The sequence below is a fragment of the Lycorma delicatula genome, chromosome 1 (genome assembly GCF_047948215.1).
Source record: "Lycorma delicatula isolate Av1 chromosome 1, ASM4794821v1, whole genome shotgun sequence".
NCBI classification, from domain to species: Eukaryota; Metazoa; Arthropoda; class Insecta; order Hemiptera; family Fulgoridae; genus Lycorma; species Lycorma delicatula.
In genome coordinates this window covers 150,208,543-150,233,627 of record NC_134455.1, presented here as the reverse complement: position 1 = coordinate 150,233,627, position 25,085 = coordinate 150,208,543, and the positions used below count along the sequence as shown (strand labels likewise).

The window sequence follows — 25,085 nt, the reverse complement described above, 5'->3', positions numbered from 1 at the left end:
CAAATAACTTTCACTAGATATTACCAGAACCTCTTTTTCATCTTTTCCAAATTTAATGTTTCTTTATCTATCCACCCATATTTATACCCGTTTTCTTGTTTAACCTGCCTACCCGTTAGTAAATAAAATTCAACAAGTTTGCAATAATAATTGAAAAAATCTCTCTTCACACACCTTCTTTACAACAGGTTTTCTTTGTCAAATGAACAGAGCGGTAATACTTAATGAAGGTTGATTATTTTGTTTTTCGAGCTGGTGGCACACATCTATCATATCTTCCTTGATGTTCATATCCAAAGCCTTTCCCACCTCAATTACCATGTTTATCAGCAACAATTTAGGAACAATTAACAATCAGGAATATTTAAGATGTTCTAACCCAGTTTATCAGGAATACCAAATGATTCAATTGTGTTCGCCCTGGAATACTGTTCACAGTTTTCAAGTTTCACCTACAGGTCTGCTACTTCTTTCTTCAAGATTAAATTTTCACCAGGCAGACTTTCAATAATTCCATTTTGCTCCTCAATTATTTTTTGTTGTTTGTTCAAAACTTTATTGTTCTCATCCATCTCATTATGTTACATTATAAGAGAAGCAACCAAATCCTGTTCCCTTCTCCTTCGAGACGAAATCAATCTTCCTTCAAGTTCACCAGAGTTGTTTTACTGTTTAACAGCCTATCACTTTTGACGTGTCACACTCACTAATTACCATTTCTGATTCTGATGCTGATTTGGGGGCCATTGGGCTAGCATAAAACTAGCTTTATGGTCATGTTTTCACTCACTACAAAACCAAGCCCTACCACCGAATATAACAATTTTAATGCACTTATCAGTGAGCAAAACACATTTTGAATGATAATTTTTACAGATTTTACATTTAACTTTATTCTTCAAATTGCAATTAACCAGCTTTATATACTTATGGCAATTGCTCATGATTTAACTTGTACTGTACGTTCTACGACTATTATTAACCAGGAGCCCAGTCGCACAATGTCTGTACACATCAACTGCTCAGTATGTATTGAGCAATTGGTGGGTATTGAGTTGAACCATAAGTCTAGTGTTTAAAATGAGTCATGATCTAGATTTTGAGACTTCTTAGTGAGAAAATGTATGGTTTCAAAGGCAAGTACTTTACAGAAGAGATACTACAAGATATGTTAAAATACTGCACAGCAGGGAAATGAGTCATCTGCAATTGAATGTAGACAAGGTCCACAGACTGTTGCTCAAAGTTATTTCAGAATGTGATAGGCATTCCTCAGAGATGGATACTGCAAATATTCACAATGTATGTGACAGATCAACTAAAGAATCTTTAATTAGATTTATAAAAATATTCTGCACATCATGCATATAAAAAGGTGAAGAAATGTAGTAGTTACGACAAAAGTAGAAACAAGTTTCAGTATTTTTAACTCTTCTTTATTAAACATACTGATCTCTTACATTATAATTATTATTTTTATTTCCTTACTTACATTAATAGAGTATATTAGAGTTATTAATAGAGTATATCATTAACTGATGAAATTATTAATTTATTAAATATATTAACAAATTAATATAATTTTTACATAAAGCCTTGTTATGTTAAAGTTGCTACTTTGTGGTAGGTAATGAGGATGTACTGATTTGTTTCTTTGCTACTGTGACTGAAACCACTGACTTTTTAATAAACATCTCATTCTACTATGTTTTCATATTTTGTAATGATGATGTCCAAAGAATTTATTTTATAATTTACAATTTCAAATATGCAAACTGTATTTTAATTAAATCTTGTTTATTACATGGGTATTGATATACCTAATCCAAAATTTTATTTCATGGATATTTATGATGTTAAAACGAATTTTTCTTTTGCAAGCTGTACAAATACTTCTTTTACATACTACTAATTAGTGTGAATCCACTGTTAATGCTTTGTTTAATGAACATTAATTTTGAATTACACAGTGTTTTAGCAGTACTGGTATCATTACTTGGTAGAATAGACCATTTTAAATTAAATTTAAAGAAGTTTAAGGATTAATTTAAGTCATATAATGACTTTTTTATAGGAATATTTCTGTACATGTCTATTTTGTAAAAGATTAAACTGTTATCTTTACTTATTTCTATTTGATTAATTTATTAACTACTTATATGCTGTTTTTTGGTATTTTGTAAACTTCTATTTTAAGGTTTTTAAAAAAAAAAAGTTGACTTCTAAATTTTTAAAAACAATTTCTAAATTTAAAAACAAAGTACGCTTTGTACTGTGTATTAACGAACATGTTATACACCGATACAATTAAAATATATCTATCTCTCATACTTTTTACTTCTGGTATCTTTATTTTACTTTATTTATGGGACGGGAGTGGGTTGACAAGTCAGTGATTATAAAATAAAACAACATTTTTTTACAAAGATTCAATTTATTTTTCAATATATTTCTCTTTCAGTTTGATTAGCACTTATTGTAGTGATTTTCTAACTTTTTTATGCCTTCCAAAAAGTATTATGATTACTTTTACTGTATGATTACTCAATAAAAAATCCTCATTCTTTTCAGCAATAACTTGCTCATTTGAAGAAAGTTTATTTCCACCACGACATTTCTTTAGGTTTGGAAGCAAAAAGACATCAAAAGTGGCTAATCCTGGAGAATAGGGTGCCCCACGTACCTTTGTTTGGAGATCTTCAGTATGATATCATGGATTTTATCAATCATTTTTACTTCCTTACACGAATTAAAGGAAGTATTGCAATCACAAAAAATTTCAGTTTTCAAATTTCTAAGGAAATATCCATTCTGACCATCCTTGAATCCATTTTGACTAGTTTCAACATGATGTTTGTATGTACCTATGTATCTCAGATAATTCAAAAACGAATAGCCGTAGAATGTTGAAATTTTGGATTTAGACTGCTGTGACATCTGTTGTGCACCTTCTGTTTTGATTGCAATCAACTGAACCAAATGTATCCAAAAAACCCAAATTCCAAACAAATGTGGATTTTTTACTTTTTCTTAACTGCGGTAATAAGCCCTCATTGAGAGCTATTCAACAATATATCATAAATAGTACTTCATTTCAATTGTTCCAGAGTTATAGCCAAATGAAATTTTATTTAATGAAATATTTGGATCTCACAAGGGGAAGGCACATTGGTTCGAATCAGACTTCATTTTTTTTTTTTTTTTTTTTTTTTTTTTTTTTTTTTTTTTTTTTTTTTAATTTAAATATACAGATTTTTTAATAATTAATAACCTTCAATTGTAAAAAAATATTACATACATAATAATTTAATAATAATTAAAAAAAAAATATGAAATTTATAAATGAAATAAAATTTTATGTACTTTTAATTTTAAAAAAATGTATATATGTAATCTAATTGTAGGCATACAAGGAAGTCATGTAGTGTCCACATCAGATTTTTGGGGTAATCACATCTTTTGGACATCACGAACACCCAGCATCACTTGTAATTTTACAAAACCACAGTGAAATTCAGTAAACCATTTTTGAACAATTCCATGTGATGAAGCAAAACTCTCCATAATATCTTAGAAGCTTTTGTTCTGTTCCCTTAATTGTTTTTCTTTGCAAATAGTAGTGTTTTATAAGTACATGGAATTCCATGTTTTCCACTTTTTCTTGATACATCAAATTACAAACACTGTCAAAAATCTACTAATTATCAAACTGCCTTGAAACTTTGTATTTAAGCCTTGATCAGATAAGACTTTCAAACGATGGAGAGAAAGTAGCAATTGAAGTGCCACCTTCTGAGAAATCATTGACTTATCAAACCCCCTCAAAATTGCTTAGTTTTGTTTTTATACAAAGTCAATAGTAAAGAATTTTTGAAAAATTTCTTTTGCAATAAACAAAATACTTATTTTCATGCTTCTTAAATACATAAATCCTTAAATGAAAAAACACTTTTAATACATACCCTGGATCGAGTGTTACCCATCTGATCAGAACTATCTCCACTATCAGGTGAAAATATACTATTATTTAAGGGACCAGCTGATGCATCAACCACAGACACATCTTTCATTAAGTCAAGTTCTCGTTGTAAAGCACTCACCATCATGTTCCGGTCTATTAACACAAAAAAAAATCAAAACTACTACCACAAGTAATTTATTTTAGCTTTGAAATAAAATGCATTCTTAATAAATAGTGCTATTAAATTAGTCAATAGCTAACAAATTTAGCTTTTATCTATTTCATGAAAAAAAGCTATTGGGTTGTTATTCACAATTAAATTTTAATTACTTATTCATTTATCACAATATTACCTGAAATCTATTTGATCACCATTTATAAAAACAAATACCAGCCATTTAAAATCGGTAACAATAAACTTACCGTAAGTTATTCATACCCTAATCACAGAAAATCAAGATAATGAAATTTCATCCAAGCTTAATTTTAAATGTAAACTTCTGATAGAAGGTCTGGTTCAATGGTTTATAATTTAGTTGGATAACACCACTCAGCACACAATTTCAGGACTAACAAAGGTTTCTTAAGGAAGCCTGAGCTTTTTCAGGTTAGCTCTTTAATCTCAACTTAAAGTAAATTTTTTTACAGCATAATATATTAAAACTAACAAACACAAAACCATTCATCAGTAATGTACTCCCCCATCTCCTTAAGTAATATTGTCCTAATCTCCTAAGAGGTAATGGAAAGGACATCCTGACCCCATAGGAGAAGAGACCCTCCATGTGGCAGTTTTGGCTGCCAGGTCAAGAGGGCAGACAGAAGAATGTCTTAATGTTTGTGTTCCAATACCTTATAAACAACTCCCCAGGGATCTTTGTTCCCTTGCTCATGCACAAAGGAATGCCAGGAATCCCTCTTTGCTGTCCAAACTTTGTGAAAATATTGAGATCTACGATCTTTGTATTCAATCACAAGAATTGCCTGCTCTTTCAAATCACCCTCACACTGAGAAGCTCTTCACAAACGACTGACAGTTTTAAAGCTGAGAATTCCTTGCTACACCATGGAGCAAGCCTCTCTCAACCAGAATTGCAAGGAATTAAATTATTGGCAGGATCAATAAAGGCCACTGCCATGACTCACTGGCATGTTCTTCAAATCCAAAACCTCCAAATTCCGATTCCAAAACTCGAAGCATGGCCAAAAGAAAATCAACAAATATTTTCCACTCCATATGCCTGTGCAGAAAACAGCCTGCTGAACCGGAATGTTACATTGGTAGCACTCACTCATATCATCAGCAATCTAATAAAGAATCAATCGATGATCACTTAACTAATCATCAACTACCTTTCAGTTACAAACATTAGTAGAGATATACCTACCAACAGTAAGTCAATGTTCATTCCTCCAAACAACCATCGCCCATCTACACTACCTGCTTAGGTGGGCAACCCCCCAGGTACATTAAATACTTGAAGACCATGCTGGACTAAGAAACCCTCTACTAATTCACCGCAATCATCGGTGAATTGGTATTGCCACAAATGTGACTTAGCATTCACATCCGCACCAATAAGGATTGTACTAGTACCACAGAATTTGCAAATATAATATTATTGAACTTATTTATTTAATAAGCACTTCCAAACACAGAATATAATTTAAGACACTTTGTGATGATGTGAACATATCACTGACTAGTCTGTAACTGCAAAGCTAAATGATGCAACAAGCATAAGTAGTCATGTTGCAATATAAAATTTCCTCATGACTGCAAATGACTTCAAGCGCCTATTATAACATGAACACTGCAGTCAAATGGTTTAAACAAGTCTATTTCAACTATAAAATATTAATAAGTAAATATTAATATTTATTTCTACATATAAACATATTAAAGCACAAAGAAGACAAGAAACGCCCTTGAGGCACTTATTTAGTGAATCAAAATGGTATCAATTTTAACAGGTTTTCCATGATTTTTTTTATTAGTACAATACACAAGAAACATTTTTTTTGTGTGCCATAAACATCTACAAAAACAGTGTAAGTTGTGAAAATTTGAAATTTTTATCACCAGCCACATCAGAGTTATTTGAAGTCAAAATTTGAATTTAAAAAAAAAAATTAGTTTTCAAAGATTCATAAATAGGGGTATAGTATATCACCATTATTATTTATTGTAAAACTTCTAACATATACCTACATATAAAAAAATAATTCAAACTGTGTATGCCATCCCTTTCTCTTAAAAAAAAGTGAAATTTCACTGTTTTTCATGTTCAACTTTATTGATAATTTTCTCATAGAAGGAAGAGAGATAGGTAAATAAATCACTGGATCAATCTTTTACCTTGAGAAAGTATGAATAAACTGCTTTTGTTTCATCCTTCCAGGACCAATATACAGTTTTTTAGTTATGATTTTTTTCCGTAAGCCCGTAAAATCACAAAAATAATGTGTGCACCATAACAAAAATGGCCATCACAGGTAAACTACCTAAATAAAAAAATAAAAAAAAAGAGTTTATGGTCCTAAAACTTGTAGGAAATAAGTGGGTAAGTTTCAATTTTTTTGTTATTAGTCAAGCAACCAGTTTATGTTTTTTGAGACACTTAAAATGGATTGATCCATGCTTTTAAAGTTATGAAGTATGTTTTTAATCACCCGGTATGATATGTCATACACCCAGTTTGAGCACTGAAATGCAGACTTGACACATCATAATTGCTTATTCCTAGACCCAATTCACTGTGGCTGTTACTTTTTTCTAAAATTATAATGCTAACTACCCCATTAAAAAGGAGAAAAATATTGGCTTTGTTTGACTGTAAATCCATTATATAAACTAATGTTTTTGTCAACATCTATTAACAGCTTTAAAAAAAATACTTGCTACCCGATTATGAACTTCATGGTGATGGGTAAGCTATATGATGCTTTAAAGATTGAATAGGGTTCAATTTTTGAAAAATTTTGATTAATAGAATTTTTGATTAATAGGAAAATTATACTAAAATTTTTTAAATGCAAGCTTAAAAGCAACAACTGAAAATTTTATGAGAATATGTTGAAAAATATACCTGATCAGTTTTACAAAAATGGCAGGAAAATAGCTAAAGCACCACCAGGTAATTTAAATATTTACACAAGCTAGTCATTAAGGAGGAAATTGTAATAATGTACATCCAAAACAGTAATAGCTTCCAATTACAAGAGTGAATCAAGAAATATTTTATTACTCATCACCCTAGTGGGAAAATTCTTTAAATAAAATAACTAGCTTACAGTCCAGATAAATCGTAATTTGAGATTTTTTATCTAAAAAGAAAGTTCAATTTTTTTTATCAACCACTTTTAATGAAGTTATAGAATAAGGCAGCAATTTTTATTATAAAATAGAAGGCACTACCTACTTTATGTTTTTACGGGCTTTTAAATTTAGCAACATTAAAGAGACAGATAATGTTCAACTTCCAACACCTCATGGTGTTAGAAGTGTTAGAAGGTGTTGACTAAATGTTTATATGCAATTTGATTAAAAAATCTTGTCGAACCTTTCTTAATGAGATCATTCTTATCTTCTACACTGTTATCAACTGTATACTAGAACACAGAGAAAATCAAAATGATTACTGCACCAAAGAAAAAAAAAATGCATTAGTGAAGGGATTAACTTAACTAAAAAAAAAGTGTACCCAAAACCAGTGCAGCAAAATTGAAAAATTCTCTATGAATACTAGTTAAATGACTGTTGTCTGTTGAAGATAAGTAATCAATAGTAGTAAATTTCAATCATAAAAACCCCCTCAAGAATTTGAATGAATTTACTTAGAAACGATTATAAATTAAAAATATATATACGTACTGCTAAGGCTATCTTCCAGTTCTTTAATACGATTAACAAGGTACTCAGTATACTTTTTATTCTGTGGCTTTGACTGACCACCAATTCTTTTAAGTTGAGCTGTAATACCTTCAGTCTGTAATAACAAAATAAACATATTAAATGCCAGTAATGCTCACGGCACTTATACAAGATTTATTGTTTTTGCATATCATAATTCATTCCTGAAACCATATCTAATGCTCATATAACAAATTATACATTTATATTTTAAAATAATTAAATGTAGCATTCTACAAATTAATATGACATTACCCAAATATTAACCTGAATTTCCAGCCAACGGATTATTAATGAGTTGTCTAAAATCAATTTTTTTTCAATTATACCTATCCTGTAATTATATAATTACAAAACATCCTTTTATCATTAACCTAACTAATTACATACAAGTTTTATTGTTGCTTTTCATGTATCATTTAATAGTGTTTTAACAAGAAAATTTTTTTTTTTTCAGATAGGGTAAATGATACTTATAAATCTTTGTCAAACAGTGTATTCTTTTGGTTATAGTATAATAGAAAACCATACTATTTAGAAGTTAATATTTCATCCCCAACTATTCAATAGAATCTTTTATATAATAATAAATACTTTAGTCATGTATATAACATTACTATCAAAATATTACTCTACTATCTAAAATAAATATAATAATATCAAAGGAACATAAACAAGAAAGGTAAGAAACTTATAAGAGAAAGGGCAAAACCATTTAGAGAAAGAAAATGATCAGACATGCAAGAAGTAGAAACAGAAGATAGTTTAGCTAATACTAGCAATGATATTCACATTTTAGTTGTAAATTTAAGTTTAAAAGTACAAAATGTTTTGTTTATTATTATAAAATACACTACACTACATAAAAGTAGGAAATTGTTTCTTTTTAAAGGTTATTTGCCATTATGCTATTATTTTATTAAAAAATACCTTTTTTTAAGAAAGTAAAGTAAGTTTTTTTTTTATCAAGAAAACAAAGAATAGTAATAAGTCATGAACATATCAGCATGTCTCACACAACATTGAATTTATATACAAAAACCTCACTTTCAACTGTAGTAATTTTATTTACATACAAACTGAATATAAAACACTCTATGACCGAATTTTATGTCAAAACAAGTAAGTAAATAATATAATTTAATTTATAGCAGTATTATATTTAATGTCTTTTTATTTTCCCATAAAATTACTTTATGAGTTGCCTGCACTTCATACATTATATTATTTTTTTTTTTTTGTTTTTACATTTTTAATTACATTCTTTTTTTTTAATACTTACCTCTTAAATAAAAGAAATAAGCATAAAGAGTAAAATATTGTAAACAATATTTTGGTTTGCCGAATTTAAAAAAAAAGAATACTAGCTACCCTAAATAATAATTTTATTTACATTTATGAATTTAAGCAGCCATGGACTTTTTTTTATTCCAGATTCTCTATTTAATAAGAGAACTTATCCATTAACCAACTGCATGATACTTATTTTTTCTTAAATTTGGAATGGGAAATTATCCCAATTGAGATTTTCATCCCACAAGTGTTTCACCCTGTGTATTTATAAGGCATGTCTGTCACAGAGTGACTATTGTAGGGATATTTCTTTCCTTATGTATTAATGACAAACAATATGAACATACTGATTAGGACGCTAACAATAAGAACACAGATAACACAACATGTAAAGTAGTGTATGACAATTTAAATTTGGTAAAAATGGGCAAAAACAAAGCAGAAAAATAACTGTGAAGCAGCATTGACTTAAAAATAAATAGAAAACAATGCTACTGTTATGGATGTTATGTTCCCATGATATTGCTAATGCCAAAAATAAAGCATTATAAAAAAAATTTAATAATGCAATTAAACAGTAATGAAACACAAGTTATTTATATATTGTGTAACATATTACAATACTGTACAAGTGCTGTAATTACAGGGTGGTTAACTTAAAAGAGGCCCCATCACTTAGTTTAATCTATAAAATAATATTTTATTAGCAAACATTTATAAAAGTTGTTGAAAAAGATGTCCATCCACGTCTATATACTTGTCAATACGTTTGACCATATTCCCGCCTACTGCTGTTAGCTCTACCCTGTCTATTTCCTAGATGGCATCAGTAATATTTGTCTTCAATTCCTGCAAGGTGTGTAGATTGCTTCTATAAACAATTTCTTTTAAGTAACTCCACGTAAAGAAGCCTGGTGTAGTCATAACAGGGGATCTTGGTGGCAACAATCCTTTAGAAATTATTCTTCCAATAAAACAATCCTGTAGCATCTCCATAGTAGAGAGATCTGTATGGTATGTGGTGCTATCCTGTTGCAACCAGCAGTAACACTCATCCTGTTGCACTAAGGCTATGAACTGTTGGATAATTTCTTGGTAGATGGCAGCATCCCCAGTTTTCCCAAAGTCAAGGGTTCTATTGTTGTCACCTAGAAAATGCATATCATACATATATTTTTTGTGGATGTAGGAGAGATTCAAAGAAAATATGCCGGTTGTCAGTACTCCAGGTCCAATAGTTTTGACTATTAATAAACCCAACAAGGTGAAACCCATATTTAATTAATCTAAAATGCTATGTTGCCTCTAATGAAATTCTTGAATCATTGACAGTATTTAAGATAATCACCATTAGTTGGCTCACAGAAAACCTGAATTCAATACAGATAACATTTCAGCATGCTCCTTACTGCAGTGTGGGGTGAACCTAGTGATATGTTCTTTTCCTCGCTTAGTCTCTGCAAAGATTTATGAGGATATCTTGTAACTACTGCTTTAATGTCCTGTACAACCTGTGTCATTAAAACTGACCTGTGTGAAGAACGTTTCTCTGGTCTAACACTGAACCTGCTTCACAAAATTTTTTAACAAACTTCTGAATAGCAGCACTTTTTGCTGGTGCTTCCTTTACAAATTTCTCTTTGAATTTTCACTGACATACAACATGAGATTTCATCTCTAAATAAGTTTCCATTATAAATACACATTTTTCAACAGTTAACTACATTTTAACAAACAACACACGATTACACAACCTTATTCAAAAGCCAATGCTCGACACAAACTGGTAATACTCAAATGTGAAGGCAATAAAAGTCCTCACCACTCCATCTCTAGTCATACTAACATCTTCCACATTATTTTACTCATCTCACACCAATATGTGCATTTTAACAATAATGTGCATTTAATATAAAATTTTGAGTCAAAGGCTTCTTTTAAGTTGAACATCCTGCACTAAAATTTAGTTAGAAACACAGTAACTTATTTTGGCACTGTGGATGGTTAAAACTTTAATAAGAATATAATGAATGTAATTTAATTCTTTAGTGAATATTTATCAATGTGCTAACCATTAATCAACAATGGTATACTATTAATTGATAAAATAAAACTAGCCCTTAAATTCATAACTCCTGGCCTAACAAACTTCTCTGTGACTCTTTAAGATTTGCATAGCAGTACACTGTCTGAAGTGGTAATAAGTCCATCAGCATGACAATTAATATGCAAATTAAATATTCAATTAATATCTTTAAAAGATAAAATAATTATACTAAAGTATTTACCATTAACATTTCTACAATTAAGTTGTATTTAAAATTAACATAATCTAAAATTACCTTGATTTTTTACTCTTCTGGCTACATAGTTATAATATATGGCTGGACAATATATACTACATAAGGGAAACTGTGCTAATTGGGTTAAATTTTGTCAGGGTTTCTGCACATCTTGCCACTTCATAACTCCCCCCCCCCCCCCATTACCAAAAAATAAAATTTAACATAGAAAAATTTTTGAAGATGTACAGTATATCAAGTTTAGTTGGGTAAAGTTCTGTAGCTCATTTTGCTTGCCACTGGGTATGTGTCGATGTCAGTTAAGTGAGAATAGTGGGAGTATGTAAAAGAAGAGAGGAACCAACAGTTATTCAGTATAAGACAATGTTCAACCTTCAATCACTTTGCACTGTTTTTGCAGAATCATATCGATTGCACTTTCACTTGGACTTATTTTCCAACAGTACAATAAGAGTACTTTTTAATTCTAAACCAAAATGCCTCAACCAATATCTACACATTACATACCACTTTGTTATGCAAAGTAGAGGCAATTAGAAGCCAAAGCAACTGCATCATCATGAATGTATTTAGAAATATATCTAATGATAATCGCGGGTCAGAAAATTAAGATTGTATGGCCAAACTTTGAACAGTATCATTAAGGGCATTAATGACAGAAAAACAATTGGTAGCAAACAGAATATTCAATATGCCAGGCAAATTACATTAAGAGAAACAAGTAGGTGCAAATACATTTAACAACTTTTATTTAGATTGTTTGACGTCATGTCTTTGCATTTTTATTGGACTTTATTTTTCAGAAGTGGATTGGTAATAGAAGTTCCCTCTCATCAACCCTCAATGAAATATTTTTCTCACATTTATGTGACAAATATGGGTAAATAATCAAATAATGAAGATGCCAAACTGATTTATAGTTACCTTTTTTTGTTAACTTAATTTTAATAGCAGAAACAGAATGATTATTTTTACGTAAACACCATAAAAACAGGATGCTACACAAAGTTCAACTTAAAAGATAACTTAACTTACAAAAAATAAAAAAATAGTTACAAGCAACATATACAAAATCAGAAATAAAAAAACATTAATTTATTTTCTAATGGGAACCAATAATAGTCAATAAAAAATTCATCATGTGGAAAATTCAGTTTTAAAAAGAAACAAAAACCAGTTATAAAACAAAATTAAAAAAGGAATTTCAGTTAGAATCAATTTTTTTTTAGAAACAAAACATCCAGTTTCCTCTGTATTAAGTAAAAATTATTTAGCATTCTTCTGATTGTATTTAAAAACAAGATATAAAGAAAACTTACCATAATCATTTCACTTTCATCATCTCCAGTACTACGTGAAGCAAAAGGAGAGAGCGTGGAAGAGCCAGGGGTGAAATGAGGGCTTGGTTCATTATGATCACCATTATCAAGTCCACTACTGAACCTCTGACTACCAACAAATATTTGAGTATTCTTCTTCATCTGACAAAAGACATTCTACAAAATATTAAAAAATTGTCCTCCATAACCACAAAAAACTGAAATAAAATTGTACACATGTTAGGCGCATAATAATAAGGTTGCTGGTAACCCATATGAGTTTTTAAGTCATTCTTGAATAGCAAGCATCCCATGCTCAGATGGATATTGGTGCACATCAACATGCCAAGCCCACAGAGTATTTCATTCTGTATAATATACATTACTACTTTTTGAAAAAACAACTGTGACTACAGCCTCTTGTACCTCAGAAACTTTACAAGTGTCATGTTAAATTTACACATTATACATTAATTTAGCTAGTTTAAGTCATTATAGTTTATAAAAAATAGTTACTCACAAAATAGTAAACACAAAGTTTTTATGTAAATAGTAGACGAATGTTAAAGAAACTTCAAAAGGAGCTCTAATAACTTCTTGATAATGTACGAAAGGTTATCTCAAAAGTAAAGACCGTTTCATTGCAAAAAAAACCTATTCTGAAAAATTTATAAATATTTTTTTATTTCCCTTAAACTACATACCTTATACTACTTCTCTATATAATCACCACATGAATTAAAACATTTATCATGGTGATGTACCAGCTTCAATATACTCTTGTCATATTCTTCTGCCGCCAGTCCATTTAGCCACTGATTAACAGGATTTTTAAGTTCATCGTCACCTGTGAATTGCTTACCACTCAAAAATTCTTTCAATTTCCCAAACAAATGTTAATCGGAAGGAACTACGTCCAGACTATATGATGTGTAACTATAAATTTCCCATACAAATGTTCTCAGTAAATCACGTGTCAGACCCGCAACATGCATTACCGTGCAGGAAGATGACGCCGTCGGTCAGCCGCCGTTTCATCGCCGGTAACAATTGAATTAAAGAACTAATCACCTTTTTCTGAGTAGCGCATCAAAAATTCCAAAGCAGATCCCATTCGGATTTTTTTTGTGGCGTTCCGTTAAGACGTGCAGCACCCAACGTGCACAAACCTTTCTGAAGCCTAAATGGTCATGAACTACGCGACCAATAATAACTCTTCTTAAAACAACAGGAAAAACAGTGGCCAGGTCGGAAATCGTTGAGCGACGATCTTTTCTCATTTCATCATCCACGCGTTTCAACAAGTCCTCGGTGATTATCGAGGGCCTTCCCGAACGTTCTTCATCATACACATTAATTCTGTTATTTATAAACCTTTCACACCATTTTCGGACGTTTCTTTCATTCATTACATTGTCACTATACGCAGGAACCAACTGCCTATGAATTTCGGCCGGCTTAACGTTTCGATGGTTTAAAAAACATATGACTCCGCGTATTTCACAGTCGGCGGCAACATCGATTTTCCTATTTTTTTTATAACGTAATAACTCACACGTAATCAAAGATTTACTACAACGCGACAACTTACAGACAACAATGCAGTGGGTGAATTACAAGCGTTGCCATACAGGTTCGCCAACCTTAAGGAGAGACATTTTCCAGCGGTCTTACTTCAGAGATATCCCTCGTATGATGTGAATAATCAAGTGGAATCTCATTCAGAAAAAAAATCACTCAAGTAGGACAGCAAGAATAAACTTGTTTTTTATGAATTTGTAATTAACTCAAGCTAAAGAGATAAATTACTGTATACTAACGCTAGTAAGATAAATTTACTTTAAAATAGTATTTGTTAAGTTCTAATCCAGACAACCCACGTGGAAATGAATTAACAGTTCCACATAGCTTTTTTATAGCAAACAATTATAAATTTCTGTTTATGTAACTTCAAATAACCTAGATGTACACACAAATATCAGGAAGACCAGAGTTAAGACAAATATCACCCAACATCCAATGTAATGTGCCAAGATATCATTACAGATAAGAACAAAAGTAAAGACGTTAAAAAACAAGCATTTTATTAAAATAATAAATATACAATCAGTTAATAATTTATTTTGAAAAATTATGCAGTTACTTTAATGTACATTTTTCCAGCAGCAATGAAGAGTATAAAAAACCTAACAGGTTATAAAAACCAACTACAAAGAAGAAATTCAACTGAAAATTCTTAAAACTGTATTATAAACAAATAGTATAGTAAAAATAAAAATAAAAATTTAGTTAAATTATGCCAGTCATTGAGTAATAAACTGATATCGCTCTCTTTACCCTTCTTTTTTCCTTTTTACCTGAACGGTAATTCCCGTTCAGGTATTACTTCTACGGATGAATGAGAATGATATGTATGAGTGTAAATGAAGTGTAGTCTTGTACAGTCTCACAGTTCGACCATTCCTGAGATGTGTGGTTAATTGAAACCCAACCACCAAAGAACACCGGTATCCACGATCTAATATTCAAATCCGTATAAAAGTAACTAACTGCCTTTACTAGGATTTGAACGCTGGAACTCTCAACTTCCAAATCAGCTGATTTGGGAAGACGCGTTCACCACTAGACCAACCCCCGGGTCGTTCTCTTATACCTTTCTTCTTTTTTTTTCCTGTTTAGCCTCCGGTAACTACCGTTTAGATAATTCTTCAGAGGATGAATGAGGGTGATGAATAAGGGATGAATAAGGGCGAAAAACGGTTGAACGTTATCATCGCCCGGAAAATAAATAAATAGATAAATAAATAAATAAATAAAAATAATTTTAGGTTTTTAGATAAAATTAAAACTTAAAACTACTATCACAGAAACAAAATCCGGAATGGGTGTAAAAGGCCCATTCTCGGATAACAAAAACACTAATATGTAACTTAAAACGCTGTTAAAAACTATCAAATTAAAAATAAATAAAACTTAAAGCTATGTTAAAAACTATCACATTAAAAATAAATAAAACTTAAAACTACGTTAAAAACTATCATTAAAAATAAATAAAACTTAAAACTAAAAAAGGAGATAAAACTTAAAACTAATATCACAAAAATCTTATAACTAATATCACAGACGAATTTAAAAAACATACAAAAAATACAAAAAAATCCGATAGGGAGTGTAAAAGGCTCCCTACTCGGATAACAAAACAATACATAGGACAATACATACAATTACTAAAGAATACATACTTATTAAATTTTTTGCATTAACCCTATAGTACGTAAAAATATAAACATGCGGTTTAAAACCTCCTTATCGTCACGCAAGATACCACGGATGTTACTAGGAATTTTAAATTTACGACGCAATGCCGCATAACATATGCAGTCCACGAGTATGTGGCGCACAGTCACGCGGCAGTTGCATCTTGCGCATAGAGGTGGTTGTCCTCTTGTAAACAGGTACTCGTGTGTGACTCTCGTGTGTCCTATCCGCAATCGACAGAGTACTACTTCCTCACGCCGGGGTTTTCTGTATGAGGAGTTCCATGGTAACACAGAATCTTTAATCTGACGGAGTTTATTATCGACAGTAGCTGTCCAATCACCTTGCCACCTTGTTCTTAATAATTGTTTTACATAGTTAATGAAATCAGAAGTAGCAACTCGGGTGGTGAAAGGAGGCTGGTTACATGCTTCTTTGGCAGCGGAATCTGCATGTTCATTACCTGGAATCCCTACGTGGCTAGGGACCCAGCAAAAACTTAATTCTGTGTTGCGATTATTCAACTCAGCGATTGCGTTGTAAATTTCAATGACGATAGGATGTTTGGAATAAAAGTTCTTTAAGGCTTGGAGAGCACTACACGAGTCACTGCAAATAAGAATTTTTCTATATTTAGGGTTAATGATGTTTAGAGCCTTATTTATAGCATATAGTTCAGCGGTAAACACACTCGTAATACTGGGGAGACCAAACATATAAGTTCTCTCATTGACAACAAAAGCACACCCAACCGTATCGTTTTGTTTCGATCCATCAGTGTATACAACCGCGTCTGGTTTCGTCTTGGAGAGAACACACTGAAACATCTGCTGAAAGACGATAGATGGTGTTGATTGTTTATTACATGTAGTCAGGTCAAAATTAAAATTTATGAGGTTTATTCCCCATGGAGGATATGAGCAAGGGTACATAGGAAAGAATGACGGTGTGTCAACATTTATATGCTGCAGCAGACGCCAGGTACGGATACCTACAGGTGCAGTACGACGTGGATGATCCTCATACTTTCCTAGATTAGGATTTTTAAGGACTGACTCAAGAACCGGGTGATTTGGCTGTCCTCTGAGACGAGCAAAATAAGATAATAAGAGCTGGTCTCGTCTATCCCAAAGTGATGGTTCACCACAGTCTACAAGTAAGCTTGCGACAGGACTTGATCTAAACGCGCCTGTAGCAAGCCGAAGGAAAGCATGATGTACACTATCCAGCATTTTAAGCACGGTTTGACGAGCTGATGAGTAGGCCACACAACCGTAATCTAAACGGGAGCGAACAAAGGAATAGTAAAAATGTATCATACATGATCTATCGGCTCCCCACTTGGTGTTAGTAAGGACTCGCATCATATCTAAAATTTTGGAACATTTTATTTTCAATTCTTTTAAATGTTTGACCCAAGTAAGACGACTATCAAAAATTAAACCTAAAAACTTAACGTAATTAGAGATAGTAATAGTCTCACCGTTCAGAAAAATTTGCGGAATAGAAGGGTTTCGTAGCCGAGAAAAAACTACACATTTTGTTTTTTCGGTTGAAAATGTGAAACCAGTAATCCTGGACCAAGCTTCAAGGTGATATATAGTGTTCTGCAGTAGTCTCTCTGCTGTAGGTGCCGAACGGCTTGCAATGTAGATAGCAAAGTCGTCAGCGAATAGAGCATGAGACAGGAGCCTGAACACATTTGGTAATATCATTTATGGCTACAGAAAATAAGGTGGCACTTAATACACTACCTTGGGGCACTCCATTCTCCAAGATGACACTATCTGAGAGCGAATCATCTACACGAACACGAGCCGTTCGGTGATTTATGAATCCCCGGATAAAAGCAAGCATATTGCCCTTGATTCCCCATTTTTGGAGAGTGTTAAGAATACCACGTCGCCAGGCTGTATCATACGCCTTTTTTATATCAAAGAAGATAGCGACGAGGTGTTGCCGATTGAGGAAAGCGTTTTGTATGGCTGTTTCTAGTGACACTAAATGGTCAATGGAAGATCGTCCTTGTCGAAAACCACACTGTTCTGGAGATAGAAAGCCATGTTTCTCCAAGTACCATGTAAGTCTGCGGTTTACCATTCTCTCCATTATTTTACACAACACGCTTGTTAATGAAATAGGGCGATAGCTTGAGGGGTTCGTTTGGTCTTTACCAGGTTTTAGTACTGGTATAATAAATGCTTCTGACCAGCCAGGTGGGAAGACTTGTTCGGAGAATATACCGTTGAAAATATTCAAAAGTTGTTGTAGTGCCGAATTAGGAAGGTGTGAAAGCATGGAAAGGCGAATGTTGTCCGGTCCAGGGGAAGTGTCCCGTGAATTTTTAAGTGCATGTAACAATTCTTTAAATACGAATGGAGTGTTTAATTCACCAACCGAATCACCAATGTTTAACGACAACACTTCCATTTGTATCTTGTACCGTTGAAAATCGTAATTATATGATGAGGTGAGAGACACCGAGCGGAAAGATTTTGCTAGACTATTTGCCACTTCCGAGGATGATGAAAGGAGTTCTCCTTCATCAATAAGACCAAGAATAGATTGTTTCGGTGATCCGAAGATTGCACGAATTTTCTTCCATACAGTAGACGTGGAAGTAGTGCGCGAGATAGTGCTCACGTATTTCGTCCATGAATTCCTCTTAGCGTCCAAGAATACTCGACGGCACACCGCTCTAGCCCTGCGGTATAAATTTAGATGTTCTGTTGTGGGCCTACGATTAAATTTACGTAGTGCCTGCCGTCGATTCCTAATAGCAATTTTGCATTCATCGTTCCACCATGGAACGAAAGGACGTCTAGGATTACCCGATGTTTGTGGGATATATCTGTTGGCATTCTTAAGCATCATGGACGTAAAAGAAGAATATTGGTCGAGGATGTTCGCTCCATCGTCATACTGAGATTGGAATGCTTTACAGTATTCGTTCCAATCTGCCTTTTCAACAATCCATCTCCGTGGCATTCTTTTAATCTCGCAGTCTAAACCGAAACTAATAATAATTGGTCTATGATCACTGCCGTGATAGTCATCACAAATCGACCAATTAAAATGAGGGAGTACATTCGGTGAGCATATGGAAAGATCAAGGTTAGATACAGCACCAGTTGATAAGGACATAAATGTGTGTGATCCATTATTCAGTAGGCAAAGGTCAAAATCTTGTCTCAATCTGTTTATCATATTTCCTCGAGTGGAGCAGAAGGTTGAGCCCCAGGAAATATGATGGGCATTGAAGTCTCCTACTATTAACGATGGAGATGGTATTTGTGTAAGGAGATTTGAGACATCTAAAGCACTGAACACAGTGTTCGGTGAGAGATACAGATTGCAGATATGCAATTTGAAGGGAATAGTGACCTTTACTGCAATAGCAGGAATGACAGTGGTTAGTTGAATTCTTGTAGCTGACACCCCATTCTTCATGAAAATCGCTACTCCACCACTCTCCCTACTGTCTACTAGGCAGTCGTATCTCTCGCAGAAGTATCCTCTAAATGTAATTCGGTCATGTTGTAGGAGGTGAGTTTCCTGGAAACACATGATTAGTGGATCATGTGTGTGCGCCAGTACTCTAATATCTTCAATGCGGGACCGAATACCTCTAACATTCCACTGAATAATGTTCATAAGTGTAAAAAGCAAATAAAAAAATAAATTTCGGAAACTATATAAAAATTAGTTGTACGTGATTCGGTTTTTCTTTTTTGAATTTTTTATTTTAAAGAACTCCGATGCCCTAGGGTCGGGTGGTTCTTCAACCATATCCTCCAGTATATGAGGAGATGGTGGAGGAGATTTATTTGAATGGGATGCTGTAGTTGACATCCCAGAAGAGATAGTTACGTGGGTTCCCTTTATGGGGAGCTTATTAGGTGGCTTACTGCCAGCTGTGATAGTCGCTATTCGTGGCGGTACGATTTTGGGAATAGGAACTTTCGTATGTATCATACTGTTTGATTCACTAGCTGCGATGGAGGACTTTTTATTCATTTTTGTCAGCTCTGAGATAGTGGCTGTAAGTGAAGCTACTTGATCAGATAGCATCTGAACAAGTTTTTTAAGCTCATTGCAGGATCCGCACTGCTGATTATTAGCATTTGTAGGAATTTGTTTAGTTGTAGCGGTGGCAAAAGATACGTCTGGTTTAACCAGGTTCCGTGAGTTGTTTATCTTTTTATATTCTCTACGTGCAGCCGGAAAAGATAGTTTTTGCTCCGTACAGATTTTGAGAATTGCCTTTTCTTCTTTAAAAGTTGGGCAATCTCGGGAGCGGGCTGTATGTGGACCACTGCAGTTTGCACATTTTTCACTTTCTTCGCAGTTAGTGTCGTTGTGACCTTCTTTACCACATCGAGCACAGATCTCAGTTTTCGTGCAAGATGTTGTAGTATGACCAAAACCTTGGCATCTGAAACATCGCCGTGGGTTGGGTATGAATGGTCGTACCCGAACCGAGAGGTAACCCACTTTGATCTTTTCTGGTGGAACAGGGAGACTGAATGTTAATATAAGAGACGGTGTCGGTTCTTCTGTTCCGTTCTGCCGTTTCATTATACGTTTCACCTCAACAACATCTTGGTGGCACAGCTCGTCAACTATTTCAGAGATATCTATATCCAGAAGGTCTCTACAAAAAATTACACCCCGGCTCGTATTTAGCGTTTTGTGGCATTCTGCGCTTATATTTATGCCACCCATATTACGGAGACGTAAGATAGATCGACTCTGCTCATCGTTGAATGTTTCAACCAGAATCGATCCGTCGCGTAATTTCCTGATATTCTTCGGGGAGCCACTTGCACCTGTTATGGTTTTGTTTATTAAAAACGGTGAGACCTTTTGAAGGGAGCCACCTTCCTGACTATTTCTGAGTACAATGAATCTGATATTTTTATATTTTGATTTTAAGAAATTCTGTTCAGTAGGACTTTTATCCTCGTCAGACGAAGCTGATCGAGGTCTCTTCGCAAGACTTAAATTGGTGGTTTTTTCAGATGGACCACCAACCATCATAGTGTTTATTATTGGAACTGAAATTTTGGTCCCACGAGTACCGGCGAAAAATGGACCACTCCAGCAGAGCGCACGCGTACTGGAGCTAGAGCTAAATACAACTGGGTTCGCCCTGGTGCCCAGAGGACATCGTTCGAGACTCATTACGTAGAGCCATTCACCCATCGGCACGATTTGTTCCCACCTTGGGTTACGGTTGCGTTTCGTAAGATGTCGCAACACCACCGAGTGTAAATGGAAGAAATATCAGTGTAGGTTGTTGTTGTGTAATTGTGTATGTGTGTATGTTGTAATTTATGTAGTGTTCTTGGTGTAGTATATGTGTAAAATGTAAAATGTTCCGCAGCTCATTGTATAGTGGGAAGAAAAGCTGCGGAGGCTAGGCCCGTGGGGACGCCAACCCCCAAAGTCTTAAAGAATAAGACTCCCCGTCGGGGTATGAGGGTGATATGTATGAGTGTAAATGATGTAGTCTTGTACATTCTCAGTTCGACCATTCCTGAGATGTGTGGTTAATTGAAACCCAACCACCAAAGAACACCGGTATCCACGATCTATAGTATTCAAATCCGTGTAAAAATAACTGGCTTTACTAGAACTTGAACGCTGGAATTCTCGACTTCAAAATCAGCTGATTTGGGAAGACGCGTTCACCACTAGACCAACCCGGTGGGTTCGTTCTCTTATACCTAAAAATATGTTACAACACTTAAAAATTAATTTAATTTATATTACATGTACATTAACAGAAACAAGTTGATGCAATTACTTTATTAATAACAGAGCGGATATTAGTGGTGTGTAAAATACAGTTGCGGAAAAACACTGTACACTTTATGTAGATCTGTAATTTGCATCATTTGCTCAAATTACAGTTTTTTGGAAACCTTGAATTACTTATATGCATGATATACAAGTACAACATGATATATCCTTCAGATTCCATTTGCTGAAACAAATGAAGTAAACAACAGCCTAAGCAACCTACCAAAATTAAATAACATAATGATGATGCTGATGTAATATAATAACTTATTTATATTTACAAGGACAATTAATTTATACCAATTAACCGGCCACAGTTACAATTTATACAACTGACACTAGCAAAAAATCGTATGAAGTCAAGCGAATAAAGAATCATTTGAATGAAATTACACTAGAGTACTTAAAACTAGAAATTAAACTACAGTAGGGCCTCCCTTAACCGAGATGACCGGCCGCCGGGTCAAATATCGTCTCGGTCTTTCATCCGAAGCGGCGGTTGCGAGTTTGAATCCCGCTCAGGCACGGCATCTTTTCTCTATGCTACAAATCATTCGTTAAATTCATAAATAGCCTCAGGTACAAAAAGTCTGAAGTACAATAAAACTAAAATAAAAAAATTAACCGAGATGCTATTTACTCCATGTACGAATTTCATTATAGCCTATTACTGAATATTATTCGTTGTACATAATTACTATTGCACAATAACTAGTATTGCCTATTTATAGCGTGTAGCAGTAAAGCAGGACAACAAATTTTCTGTTGTCTACTATATGCGTAAAAATCGGTCTATATTTTGTGTGTGAGTGTGTATCTGCTGTACTCTAATACAGTAGCTGTAGTGGTTATTGTTTTAATGGTTAGCTTTAGCAAAGGTTAAACTAAACATTAGTTGTAGCCTTTGCTACAACTAATTGCTACGTTTTGAATTACTAATACAAAACGTAAACGGGTGGTAGTGTCAATAGACAAAAATCAGAAGCAACTAAAAGCTTAAATGCCGGAGAATCGATTTAAAAAATTACTTAGGCGTTTGGTGTCAGAGAAACAACAGTCAGCGATTGGAAATTATACAAAAAAGAAATTGAAGAATACTGTTCAAAAGTGCCCGAAAAGTTTTAAATAAACAATCTACTGAAGAAACAATCTATTGAAGAAACCACAGATGATGTTACTCTGCGGTTCAAGCAACAGAGAACCTTCGGGATACCAGTATCTAGCCCTATTTTACAAGAAAAAGCTATTCAACTTAACAAAATAATTGAACGGTTCGGATACACTTCACTTTCTGCCTGAAAAAGCCTGGCTGGAGAAATTTAGAAATCGTCACGGCATAAGAAAATTAGCCGTATCAGGGAAAAATAATCTGCCGATACTGACAACGCAGCTAATTTTATCAAAAAATGTACTGCTCTTCTTCAGTCAGAATATCTGCGACCAAAATAAGTATACAGCGCAGATGAGAAAGTATTAAATTTTAGAACGCTGACATCGAAAATACTATGATCAAGGGAAGAAGCGTCTGCACACGGCTTTAAAATTAGTAAAGAGCGAACTTTTTAATTAAATAAGACTATGTTCCTTTACTTGACTTATCGGTGGTACAAACCACCGTGATCGCCATGGCCGTGTGATCGCCATGGCCGTGTTACTCAGTTAAGACAAAGGAAGGTGACAGACTTTTCTGTTAAAAAATCAAACTAAGAAAGTTTATGCGAGTCGATGCGAGAGAGATTAATGACTACTGACTTTATTATAGAATAATAAATACAGTAAAATAAAATAAAAATAATATTGTTATAATAAATTTTAATTCGTGGCTTATTCTGCTACCGATTCGTTATTATATCGTTTGTTGCCTGAATTCAAGAACGAAACTTAAGGTTTCTGTTAACCACGGATACCGTTATCCGAGCTGGCAACACCCCAATTATTTCGGTGAAGAGAAGCCCTACTGCAGTTTAAAATTATAAAAAAATTTACATAAAAAATTAATTAACGTGCCCTTCAATACGACTATTAATGTTTGTAAAATCACTCAGGAGATAGCAGCTAGAATCATCAATAAAACGTTTATTAAATACCATGATAGTTTCATTTATACAGCAACATGTAATTTTTTTTTAAGCAAATTTAGTTATGTTAGTCTACTTAAAACAGAAGATCGACTTCAAAACTCAACTAGTGACATTTGTACCCGCAAACAGAAATATATCTATGAGGTCATTTTATTAAATTATCTTCTGACATTAAGCATGTTACTTTAATATTAAACTAAAAAAAAAATTAAAAGTACGAGGGCAAGACAAAAAGTAAAGTGAAATTCAAAGAATCAAGATATTTATTTGTACGCTCATAAGTTACACATGCATTATTTTTCAACATAATCCCCTCCTGCTTCTATGTACTTGGTCCATCTTTTAACGAGATTCTGAATCCTTTCCTAGAAGAAAGGTTTCGGTCTGGTGTGCAGCAAATTTTTCACTGCTTCTATGGCCTCATTAAATCGATGATTCCCTCGCAACATTTCTTTTAATTAGCCAAAAAGATGAAAATCGCTTGGAACCAGGTCCTGACTATATAGAGTGGTCAAGCACCTCAAAACCGAGATCTACTTCTAGATAAAGGACTTTTTTAAAGACTTTTAAAGGACTAAGGACTTTTTAAAGGACTTTTTTTTGGCCGTATGAGGACAAGCGTTATCCTGAAGCAAAATCACGTCTTTAGAAAGTTTACCACGTCTTTTGGATTTGATTTTTTTGCTTCAGTAAACGCAGTAGCTCACAGTAGTTGTCACTGCTTACCGATTGACCTTTAGGTATTAAGTAAACTAAAAGTGAATATTCCATATCCCAGAATATCGTCATCATCACCTTTCCTACAGACATCTGAGTTTTGAACTTTTTTGCTGTGGAATATGAAGGATGTTTCCACATTAAACTTGGTCCTTACTCTCGGGTTCAAAATGAATGACCCGTGTCTCATCAACGGTTATTATTCGCTTAAAAAATGAGTCTTCTTCATCCTCATAACGTTTCAAAAGCTTATGTGAAATTTTCGAACCGTTCTCTTTATGGATGCTGGTCAATCGACGTGGAACCCAGCGAGCACAGACTTTACGAAAGTTTAAAGAATCGTGGATGATCGAAAATGCTGGTCCGTGGCTTATATTCAACTCGCTTGCAACGTCATCAACTGTAATTCGTCGATTACCGAGAATCATTTGTTTA

At 33.5% G+C, this 25,085-nt stretch overlaps 1 protein-coding gene across 6 annotated transcripts in view; it reads right to left on the bottom strand.

Annotated features, from left to right (window-relative positions):
- LOC142324100 (uncharacterized) overlaps positions 1–25,085 on the bottom strand; it is a 363,200-nt gene that overhangs the window by 328,962 nt on the left and 9,153 nt on the right. For all 6 annotated transcript variants that reach the window (XM_075364751.1, XM_075364759.1, XM_075364778.1 and 3 more), the window contains exons 2-4: positions 12,790–12,951; positions 7,836–7,950; positions 3,963–4,114 (exon numbers count right to left, since the gene is read on the bottom strand). In XM_075364751.1, coding sequence (XP_075220866.1) covers positions 3,963–4,114; positions 7,836–7,950; positions 12,790–12,951 — 429 coding nt within the window. The remainder of the gene's footprint in view (positions 1–3,962; positions 4,115–7,835; positions 7,951–12,789; positions 12,952–25,085) is intronic.